Source organism: Oncorhynchus mykiss, chromosome 3, assembly GCF_057628025.1.
Source record: "Oncorhynchus mykiss isolate SJ-2025 chromosome 3, ASM5762802v1, whole genome shotgun sequence".
Taxonomy (NCBI): domain Eukaryota; kingdom Metazoa; phylum Chordata; class Actinopteri; order Salmoniformes; family Salmonidae; genus Oncorhynchus; species Oncorhynchus mykiss.
In genome coordinates, this window is record NC_143024.1 from 63,847,156 (window position 1) to 63,859,764 (window position 12,609).

The 12,609-nt window shown below is 39.7% G+C and overlaps 1 protein-coding gene across 1 annotated transcript in view; it reads right to left on the reverse strand.

Moving 5' to 3' along the window:
• LOC110520175 (contactin-associated protein-like 5) overlaps window positions 1–7,867 on the reverse strand; it is a 119,712-nt gene extending 111,845 nt beyond the window's left edge. Inside the window, exon 1 of the mRNA XM_021597305.3 lies at window positions 7,329–7,867. Within this exon, the coding sequence (XP_021452980.2) occupies window positions 7,329–7,401 (73 nt within the window). The 5' untranslated portion in view covers window positions 7,402–7,867. The remainder of the gene's footprint in view (window positions 1–7,328) is intronic.
• Window positions 7,868–12,609: the final 4,742 nt, after the last annotated feature.

Below are 12,609 nucleotides of genomic sequence, written 5' to 3' on the forward strand. Positions count from 1 at the left end.
TATCTTTGTTTTCTTTATTATTTTGGTTAGGTCAGGGTGTGACAAGGGTGGTTGGTTTAGTTTTTGTATTGTCTAGGTGTTTTTAGCCTGTCTAGGGTTTTTGTATATCTATGGGGTTTTAGTATGTCTAGGTATATGTAGGTCTATGGTGGCCTGAATTGGTTCCCAATCAGAGACAGCTGTTTATCGTTTGTCTCTGATTGGGGATCCTATTTAGGTTGCCATTTGCCATTTTGGTTTTGTGGGTTATTGTCTATGTGTAGTTGCCTGTCAGCACTTGAGGCGTATAGCGGCGCAGGCGGTTTGTTAGTTTGTTTAGTGTTCCCCGTGTAAATAAAGAAGAATGTATTCTTATCACGCTGCGTCTTGGTCTCCTCGTTATGACGAACGTGACAAGAACAAAAGTACGAATTTACCTCTCGAGGAGAGTGAATTAGTTCATGGACATTGGATGAAACAATTCACAGATGACGAGGAGGATGGAAAATAAATCTCCAAAATGATGGTATGTGTGTGGTGCCGTTGTGAAGTTTGTGGGTGCTTTTGAACCGTACCGTGTTGAAAGGTTAATTGTGAAGGAAGGGTAGCACTTCATAATAATGCCGCGTCATAAAGCATTTATAATGGATTAGTAAATCGTTTATTTATGAATCATTACTCCAATCATAAGATGTTTAATATTTGTCCATACAAACCATTTAATAATCATTATGTGCGTATTTTTGTAAAATATATCAAATATATATATATATATTCTGAGGCTGGTAACTCCAATGAACTTATCCTCTGCAGCAGATGTAACTCTGGGTCTTCCTTTCCTGTGGCCGATCTCAAATCAAATCAAATTGTATTGGTCACATACACATGGTTAGCAGATGTTAATGTGAGTGCAGTGAAATACTTGTGCTTCTAGTTTCAGCAGCGCAGTAATGCCTAACAATTCCTAACAACTACCTAATACACGCAAATCCAAAAAGTAGTCTAAAAATTCCCCAACAACTAGCTAATACACACAAATCTAATGGGGTGAATGAGAATATGTGCATATAAATATATGGATGAGCAATGGCCGAGCGACATAGGCAAGGTGCAGTAGATGGTATAAAATACAGTAAATACATGTGATATGAGTAATGTAAGACATGTAAACATTATTAAAGTGGCATTATTTAAAGTGGCATTATTTAGAGTGGAATTGAGAGCCAGTTTCATCATAGCACTTGAAGGTTGCAACTGCCCTTGAAGAAACGTTCAAATGTTCCGTATTAACTGACCTTCAAGTCTTAAAATAATGATGGACTGTCATTTCACTTTGCTTATTTGAGCTGTTCTTGCCATAATATAGACTTACCAAACAGGGTTATCTTCTATATATCACCACTAACCTTGTCACAACACAACTGATTGGCACAAACGCGTTAAGAATGAACGAAATTCCACAAATTAACTTCCAACAAGGCACAGTTTTTTGGTTACTACATGATGTGTGTTATGTATGTGTTATATGTGTTATTTCATAGTTTTGATGTCTTCACTATTATTCTACAATGTAAAAAAAAATAAAGTAAAACCCTGGAATGAGTAGGTGTGTCCAAACTTTTTGACTGGTACTGTATAAATGTTTATATATTTTCCTTTATTTTCCCCTAACACTACCACCACTCCCCTAATTGGAGTAAACTAATGGATAACAACACTTAGGATTCTACTTCCAGCTTAAAAATACTATATACATTTTACGGACACAGACATTTTACAATAGTTATCTTTTGTTTGTTTTTAGACACATCCTTCAACTTCACTCCAACCCTCCCATCTATCTCTGAACACCATCCCGTTTTCAATTTGCCATTTGTTTTTCAGCTGTGCTCTGTTTCACAAAAGTACAGAACCTTTCTTTTTTCATAGTTTCTACAGATTGTCATCTTAAAGATAAACATTTTTTTGCTAAAAGTATTATTACATTATTTATCGATTGACTATGACTTTTTAAATCGCCCAGCAGTGCTATTTGCAGGGTTAGCTCCAAGAAAATGTTGAAATTCATTAGCCATACAAGCTACATATGGACAGCACCAAAACAATTGATCTCGTGATTGTCTCTTCATAGCAAAATCTGCAGAGCTGGGATGATTGTATCACCCATATAAACACAGCAAAAAAAAGAAACATCCTCTTACTGTCAACTGCGTTTACCTTCAGCAAACTTAACATGTGTAAATATTCGTATGAACATAGCAAGATTCGACAACTGAGACATAAACTGAACAAGTTCCACAGACATGTGACTAACAGAAATGAAATAATGTGTCCCTGAACAAAAAGGGGGGGGGGGGGTCAAAATCCAAAGTAACAGGCAGCATCATGCATTAAGTACTGCAGTGCATCTCCTCCTCAAGGACTGCACCAGATTTGCCAGTTGTTGCTGTGAGATGTTACCTCACTCTTCCACCAAGGCACCTGCAAGTTCCCGGATATTTCTGGGGGGAATGGCCCTAGCCCTCACCCTCCGATCCAACAGGTCCCAGACGTGCTCAATGGGATTGAGATTCGGGCTCTTCGCTGGCCATGGCAGAACACTGACATTCCTGTCTTGCAGAAAATCACGCACAGAACGAGCAGTATGGCTGGTGGCATTGTCATGCTGGAGGGTCATGTCAGGATTAGAGGTCGACCGATTAATCGGAATGGCCGATTAATTAGGGCCGATTTCAAGTTTTCATAACAATCGGAAATCTGTATTTTTGGGCGCCGATTTTGCTGATTTAAAATATATATACACATATTTAACTAGGCAAGTCAGTTAAGAACACATTCTTATTTTTATTGACGGCCTAGGAACGGTGGGTTTAACTGCCTTGTTCAGGGGCAGAATGACAGATTTTCACCTTGTCAGCTCGGGGAATCCAACCTTGCGACCTTACAGTTAACTAGTCCAACGCTCTAACCACCTGCCTCTCATTGCACTCCACGAGGAGCCTGCCTGTTACGGAAATGCAGTAGAAGCCAAGGTAAGTTGCTAGCTAGCATTAAACTTATCTTGTAAAAAAAACAATGAATCAATCATAATCACTAGTTATAACTTCACATGGTTGATGATATTACTCGTTTATCTAGTGTGTCCTGCGTTGCATATAATCGATGCAACGCTGGGGGATGATTTAACAAAAGCGCATTTGCGAAAAAAGCACAATCGTTGGACGACTGTACCTAACCATAAACACCAATGCCTTTCTTAAAATCAATACACAGAAGTATATATTTTTAAACCTGCATATTTAGCTAAAAGAAATCCAGGTTAGCAGGCAATATTAACCAGGTGAAATTGTGTCATTTCTCTTGCTTTCATTGCACGCAGAGTCAGGGTATATGCAACAGTTTGGGCAGCCTGGCTCATTGTGAACTAATTTGCCAGAATTTTACGTAATTATGACATAACATTGAAGGTTGTGCAATGTAACAAGAATATTTAGACTTAGGGATGCCACCTGTTAGATAAAAAACCGAACGGTTCCGTATTTCACTGAAATAATAAACGTTTTGTTTTCGAAATTATAGTTTCCGGATTCGACCATATTAATGACCAAAGGCTCGTATTTCTGTGTGTTATAATTAAGTCTATGATTTGATAGAGCAGTCTGACTGAGCGATGGTAGGCAGCAGCAGGCTCATAAGCATTCATTCAAACAGCACTTTTGTGCGCAAGCTCAGCACTGTTTATCGGTCGACCTCTAGTCAGGATGAACCTGCAGGAAGGTTACCACATGAGGGAGGAGGATGTCTTCCCTGTAACGCAAAGCGTTGAGATTGCCTGCAATGACAACAAGCTCAGTCCGATGATGCTGTGACACACCGCCCCAGACCACGACGGACCCTCCACCTCCAAATCGTGAGGTGAGGACCTGCCTTACAACAGGCCTACAAGCCCTCAGTCCAGCCTCTCTTAGCCTATTGTGGACAGTCTGAACACTGATGGAGGGATTGAGCGTTCCTGGTGTAACTCGTGCAGTTGTTGTTGCCATCCTGTCCCGCAGGTGTGATGTTCGGATGTACCGATCCTGTGCAGGTGTTACACGTGGTCTGCCACTGCGAGGACGATCAGCTGTCCGTCCTGTCACCCTGTAGCGCTGTCTTAGGCGTCTCACAGTACGGACATTGCAATTTATTGCACTGGCCACATCTGCAGTCCTCATGCCTCTTTGCAGCCTGCCTAAGGCACGTTCACGCAGATGAGCAGGGACCCTGGGCATCTTTCTTTTCGTGTTTCTCAGTCAGTAGAAAGGCCTCTTTAGTGTCCTAAGTTTTCATAACTGTGACCTTAATTGCCTAGCGTCTGCAAGCTGTTAGTGTCTTAACGACCGTTCCACAAGTGCATGTTCATTAATTGTTTATGGTTCATTGAACAAACATGGGAAACAGTGTTTAAACCCTTTACAAACGGTCTGAAGTTATTTGGATTTTTACAAATTATCTTTGAAATACAGGGTCCTGAAAAAGGAATGTTTCTTTTTTTGCTGAGTTTATATATAACATTCTATTGGTTGCATAAATGTTGTATAATAGTTTAAATTGAAAAACTCCGTTTTGAATCCAGCATAGGTTTTTTTTTCTCTTTTTTTCTTTAAACATAATGAGATAGTTCAGTGAAATAATGTATTCACATATTAGACTCTACGGAGTGACTGCTGCAACTCACACTTTGGTTTTGGTAGAAATGTAACACTTATGTTATTTTACTCAGCATAGAGTCTGTCTGAAGTTACACATCCCACTAGTACAACAGTGTGACTGTTTTGGAATAAAATGTTCAATATATTTTCTTAAAAATCCTCCATATTGCGTGCCTATTATTTAACCCTTGATATGTTCTAGGGCACATTTTGAGACCTTAATGAGCATCAAGTAGAGCTGGAATTTTCTACCAATGGCATGTCCATCTTTTTGTGAGAAATTACATTTCTAATGTATAAAGTTGTATAGCTAATCAAAAGGGGACCATATAAATAGCACACACTTTATATGACGCCACGCAAAAAGACTTAACTAACTCAACCTCTTTTGCGTAACCATATTAATTATTTTTTAAAGTACTTTACAAGTTGTTTATACATGTGTGAATAACTAGGTTACTAACATTTACAAATGTGTGAGTAATGATGGATAAATAATGAATAAAACATTTACTAATCCATTATGAATGTTATATTACCTTGAGTCATTGTAAAGCGCTACCAAAAGGAGTGCTTATTTGTAAAGCACATATATTTTTTTTTAATGTCCTTTTGATGTTTGTTATAACTTTGTTACTTATTTACAAACAAACTAATAGTAAACAATGAATTGCTTGAACAAAAGGGACATGTAACATTTGATGTTTCATGCTTCAGGTCAATGCACACTGTTGACTCAAGTCCATATCCTTTGAATAAATACAGGATGAGATGACGAGCAGCTATCACGACTGATGGATGAGGTCATTGAACCGCTAGGCCATGAAATGAAATGAGCCACACACATATGCACACCACCAGTACTCATGCATGCAACCAGTTAGTTACACACACACACGCGCGCGCGCGCACGCACACACACACACACACACACACACACACAGAGGAAAGGGTAAACCGCCAAGAGAAAGTTTGCTATTTTTAGTCATCTTTAATCATCCGTTAGACAGCGTGTCAAGATAAAATACTGATATGCATTTTAATGTCAGATCAACCACTCTTCTATACATCCTGTGCTGAGTACATTTATTTCCTCGAGTTGAAATTGAAGCTTTAAAAATAGGGGGAGGGATGGGGAGAATGAACCATGATGATCAGAGCACTGTCTGGGAGGACCATTGAACAGAAGCCTCACTTGATGAGACTCTGATCCAAATAGAGAAGAGCAGCAGGCTGTTCAAACTGTGAGGCACAAACACACTGTAGTGTTTCCCCCTGCTTTCTCTCTCTCGGCCAGGCTGCCTGCCAGGTTGCCTTCCAGCACCAGGTAGAGCTACGGCAAAGCAATGCCTGTCCGACGGGAGACATTGAGCTGCCACCAACCACATTAATACATTACTGTAGGTAATGTCACAGACTAAATGGGTCCCAGGCACTAACATTAGCAGCAAAGCCCCCAATGCACCGTTTTTGCCTCAACCTTAAACAAGGTTGGATACAGTAATGCCATTTAGACAACTCCCTGTTTGAAACAAGGTTTCAAAGAATTATAAGAACAGTAAATGGATTCAGAACTACAGTGCTACCAAATCAATATCAGAGACTGATTGCTAATTCCTTTGTGTTTATTTAAGTTTGAAAAAAAGCTTTGGCTTATGAATGTATATTATTTATACTGATTACTGAACCTTTATGCTGATAATCATGGGTGACATCTGGCATCTACTGTTCAGATGAGGAACCATGTCATATTTTTCTTAGCTTTGAGAATATAGTGTTCAGAACTGTCTCATTCCACTTCAAATTGAGCAGTTATATTCTCTGATCGAAGAGCTTCCTGCACCTAAGTAGAATAATTCTGACCTCTAGTGACAGTGCAGACATGGTAACACCGGATAGCCTAAGCATTTGCACTTGAGAATGTCATTCCTCTTAGTAAGTTTGATGACCATGGTAGGATGTGCTTCTAGGCATAGGCCTCTAGTCGAATTGGGTTCACATAGGTAGTGGGTATAATGCACATGCATTGTGTTTGAGTGTGGTCTCTGAAAGAAACAGTAGCCTATAGCAATTACATTAAATGAAAACAGCTTATCCAATTGGGCAAAACACTGGTTGAATCAACGTTGTTTCCATATAATTTTAATGAAATTACGCCCAACAAACGCGTAATAGAAGTTGAATTGACGTCTGTGCCCAGTGGGATGTAACCATACACAGCTCTAGGTTTTCGCAAGGACTTCACAAATCCCGAGATAGGAAAGTGATGTTGAAAACTTAATTTCTAATTTTGCTCCTACTGTTAATACAGAACACTGCAATGTGAGAAAGATGGATCTATGCGACACATGTTTACTCAAATGACATGTGCTAAAACGTGTATCCCAAGTACAGGAAGTTAGTTGATTGATCTGAGTATTATAAACAATCGATAAGATCCGTTTACATCCATTGCAATTGTAGAGACAAAGACAGGTTTTGCAAAACCGCTCTGTAGTTTATCTGACTGAGTTGAGGTTATCATATGCATGCATGGAACTCCATGCTCAAATTTCGGGTGATTCAGGATTGCGAGAGAGAACAAATGCCATACAAACTTAGAAAACAGAACCAACAATCTCGATACAATGTATGTTGTATTATTATCAAGTTACTTACAGTGACTGGCCGCCAGCGCAGCACTGACAACGCCAAGCACCGTGAGAATAAAGGCGATGGCCAGAGATGACATTTCCACCTTGCTTGCCACAGATATCCAGGCTTCTGTATATCCTCAGTGAAAATACCTCCGATGACCGTACTTCCGAGCAGTGTGTTATAATTCCAGCTGCTTTGACTTCACCTATTCACTGCAGAACCATCACGAGGCAGGTCTGCTAGCGCGCGCACAACACCCTCTACTCTGCTGCTGCTCCCAAATCTCCGTCACATCGGTGCGTCTCTCTCTCTTTCTCTCTCCTCTCTCTCTCTCTCTCTCTCTCTCTCTCTCTCTCTTTCGCCCTCTCACACAAAAACGCCTTTAATCATTTCGAGTTCATTTTTTGACATTCTGCACGATTAAGCAATGGTATAGCAATATTGACATATGTTGCATTAGTTATGGAAGTTTTTGAAGGTTATATGGCTTATTTCAGAGGAATGGGCACTGGGGAGAGCTTCGGTGGATGCTAACGTGAGCTCCAGTCGCGCTCTCAACTGCCGCTCACACTATTTCAGCTTCACAGCAATAGACAGATCCGCATGCTGCATTCTTCACAAAGCACAGACAGCAGTCAAAACAATACCAAGCTGCTAGCAGGCCTGGCTCAAATGAATACTTCATATATACCTCTCTCAACTTGTTTGGCTTAATTTTGCAGTTTCTCTAAGTTTCCCTCCAGACATTGTGCCACAGGCTGTATGTTTTAGATGTCGAGACTGCATAGACTACAGAGACGGTACAAAGAAACAAGCGTTTTTTCCCTTCTGTCTCTTTATTTACTTCTGCCCACAGGCGGTAACCGAGCGGTGGATAACCTCCAGTCTCGCCGCGATTACCGTCTATTTCGACTTCTACTGTCTCTATTATATTATCTAAAAACACATTTCCATTTCGGATGATAATTGACAAATATATATGGGGATCCTTGGGCAACGAATATTCACGTAGGGTAGGTAGGGTGACAGTAGCTCGATCGTTGTCATTTATTTCATGGTAACACATTGTGAAAAAAAATACCTTCAACACAACAGGGCTTTGCACACGCAGACCTATACTGTAGATGCAAATTGTTCAGCTATGCATCAATATTGTTGAAAATCCCACCTCCCACCCATCTACTGTATACGCACTACACATTACCTGCTATATTATCACAGTTTAGATCATCATGGCCACCTTTTGGACTTAGAAGAAGACATTCCTCTCTATTGTATTGATTGTTATGGTGCATTATTGTAATATTATTGTCTTATATTATATTATCATGGAAAAATCATGAATCATGAATCATGGAAAAAATCATGGAAAACAGCCATTTCGGAGTAATTTACTTCACCTAACCGTCCGCCTGCTCTCTTCTGCCTTCTTTTTGACATCACCCTGAATACTCTGGCAGAATTCTCCATTAGCATAAGTGCATGCAACATTCATTTATCTAACACCTCTATTCCTCAATGCATAACCCTGGGGTTCTTGTCAGGTGTCAAGGTATGAGGCCTACGCTAAAGTGCTATTAAATTACAGGGCCATATTTGTCACCTTTTTAAGGTCTACAAATATGCTACCGGGTTCAACACCATTTCCACTTGACAAGTGCCCCATGAAAAATGTATACTTTCTTTTAAGATCTCCAAAGGTAGCGGCAAATTGAATATTGAATGAGAGAGTAAAAAGTACATGCATCCCAAAAGCCCTAAAATCACCACATGTGTAGGTCCATTCTACCACGCAGTCAAGCATCAGTGTTCAGTCAGTTCTTTGCTGAGCCGAAAGCAAAATGGCTTGTCTCAAGGAGTTAAAAGATGACTTTTATTTTAGATTGACTTATTGATTTATTGAAATGCTGGTTTGACTGACTGATTTATTGGGTGGTTGATTGACTAATTGTGATTTGTTGGTTGATCATTGACTAAATGGATAGAGAGAACTAGGTTGATGTTGAAGAGCTGTGTAGAACTAATGACAGTGACTCATCTCACTATGCCGGTAATGGTTATTAGTGAATGACTGTTCTACTGCAAAGGAAATTGAAAAACCTAATACTGAATATAATGAATATAGTAATCAGAGAGATGGCTACGGACTTAATTTAATTTGATTTTCACAATAGTCACACATTAATAAACCCATTCATCATTTGTGCCCTGCTCTGGTTTGAAGCAATGGGTGTTGTTGGAGGTGTCGAGGGGCTCCATCTGCCCTGTCTTGCTGATGTCTCTGTACCCACTGGGAACAGCTGCTCCCCCACCTGTCCTACACCGTTCCCTTCTACCCCACTTTACCGCTTTGCTGCAGATCACCTGAGTCTGGTATAATCAATGCAGAATCAGGTCTAGACTAGCCGATAGGTCCTACATGTTCTTGACACACTGTATTAATGTGGTGATATTTATAGAACATATCTCCTTGTGTTGTGTCAAGTGTGGAAAGGAGTGTTGATGATTGTCCACTGAACAATGAAGGTGTGAGCTTTGATGCCATACAGATGTAGGCTCTTAATTTGATCGTTCGTTTGTGTCTGAGAATTGTCCTGCACAGCAGGAAATGCAAACTTGTTAAGTGTTTGAGTTTTAAAAACACTTCTATAGTTTAATTGCCACTTTGAAATTTCCGACTTTATTTGCCCTAACGAAACATGTATCAACCCCTACAAAAAGGTCCATTAATTATAATCCACATAATAATTCACATTTCCTGCTGCTGCAGGATTATTTTCCTGCTGTAGAAAACTGTCCCCATTAAGATCATACATATGTAAGTATTGATGACCATATTTGATAGCTATAGGAATAGCCATGTATTGACAGTATTGTTTGTACATGTATTATAGCTAAATGTAAGTCCACTGAATTGTATAATTTACTAGCTTTCATTAGCAGCCTGTTTAAACAGTCTGTGTCTAAATGCACCTAAATGCTACTCCTCCATTGATTAGAGTACGCCATAATGGATATTGGCACTTTCAGTGGTTACAAGGTAGAGCATTACGAGCAGCATTAGGAGTGCAGTACATTAGCAAAGACAGAGTCCTTTTCATTAAAGATGTTTTGTAGAACTGTCCTAACTTGAGATGTTAAAGTACAAAGATGCTAGCTTTAAATATTCTATCTGCCATAAATCTACACGTAACAAAAATTTAAACTCAACATTCTACAGTTCATTAAAAGTTACAATTCATATAAGGAAATGTGTCAATTGAAATAAATTCATTAGGCCCTAATCTATGGATTTCACATGACTGGGAACACATATCTGTTGGTCACAGATACCTTAAACAAAATTTGCCTCACAATTGGCGTCGGGATCTCGTCAAGGTATCGCTGTGCATTCAAATTGACATCAATAAAATGCAATTGTGTTTGTTGTACATAGCTTATACCTGCCCATACCATAACCCCACCGCCACCATGGGGCACTGTTCACAACGTTGATATCAGCAAACCGCTCGCTCACGAGATCGGTTGGCTGTACTGACAAATTCTTAAACACGACAATGGAGGCAGCTTTTGGTAGAGAAATTCAAATTCAATTCTCGGGCAACAGCACAGGTGGACATTCCTACAGCTGGCCAATTGCACGCTCCCTCAAAACTTGAGACGTCTGTGGCATTGTGTTGTGTAACAAAACTGCACATTTTGAGTGGCCTTTTATTGTCCCCAGCACAAGGTGCACCTGTATAACGATCATGCTGTTTAATCAGCTTCTTGATATGCCACATCTGTCAGGTGGATGGTTTATCTTGACAAAGAAGAAATGCTCACTAACAGGGATGTAAACAGATGTGTGCACAAAATTAGAGCAAAATAAGCTATTTGATGCATATGGAACATATCTGGGATCTTTTATGTCATCTCATGAAACATGGGAACAACACTTTACATGTTGCATTTTATATTTTTGTTTAGTGGTAAGTCAAGGTTTCTAACTCGGGTGGAGAAAGTGTTCAAGTTTACTGATTTCACAAAGGGCAAGTTTGTTCGTTTTATTAGCTTGAAAATATCATGTTACGGCACTAGTCAATAGCGAAGGTCGTTGACCGTTAAAGTTTGCTCAATAACCTTAAGCTTCCCAGATGCTCCACCTAAATTGTTGGCAAGGTGTAATGTTAAACTGCACTAATGGACCCACTTGAGGAAATCTGCAGATAATGAAAATGTGGATAAGTAGATTGAGCTCCTAAATATTTTATGAGAGGAAAATATAAAGAGAAAAATGCAGATGAAACAAAACAGAACTGCTGAAATATTATTCCTGATCAATAATTGAACATTTATTGTTGTATATTAATGGATTTTCCTCTTATTTCATCTACTATATTCTCCATAGTGTATTGTTTTACCCAGAGAAATGCTAGCCTCAACATTTGAATTCTGGAGTAAAAACAATTGATTTATGGATTGATGATCTCCCAAGCTACATACTGTGGCTAGTATCATGGCTGTGGTATTCATTCAGATAATGTATGTAACCTTTTATTTAACTAGGCAAGTCGGTTAAGAACAAATTATTATTTACAATGCCGGCCTACACTGGCCAAACCCGGACGGACAACTCTGGGCCAATTGTGCGCCGCCCTATGGGACTCCCAATCACAGCCGGTTGTGATACAGCCTGGATTCAAACCAGGGTGTCTGTAGTGACGCCTTTATCACTGAGATGCAGTGCCTTTGACCACTGCGCCACTTGGGAGTTCAATATAGTGGAAATATCAGCAATAGTGATGGTAAACAATCGCATCAAGTGCATACTTGTTGGAGGAAGGATCAGGAAGAAACACAAGTCCAATAAATCTTAGAAGGTAAAGTGGAATGACATAACTTGGCAGTTTATCAGCCAAAATCACTTTGGGCCCCTGTCTGTATCTCTATCATGGATTTTCCTTCCAGAGGCAAGATAATATAACCAGCAGCAACAGATGCTTGAAATAGACATTTGCATTAAACCGCTATGTAGACTTGTGTAAAATCATTGGCATAATCAGGCAAATACCTTCACCTGACAAAAAAAATAAATGTCCTTCTGGGACTCACAGATCACCTAGATCTCCGACACCTCCCTGATTGCTGCATTTTCAGGTTGTCCTCTCCGCCACATTACTCTTCTGTGGACATCCTCAGATGCAGCCACTGTGGAGAATTTAATTTGGGAAACCGAGAGGCTGCCTATAGTTTCACTCATATGGCTGATGGATGAGGCTGAGATCTCAGATGCAAAGAACTCTCACATTTAGGGCTGAGT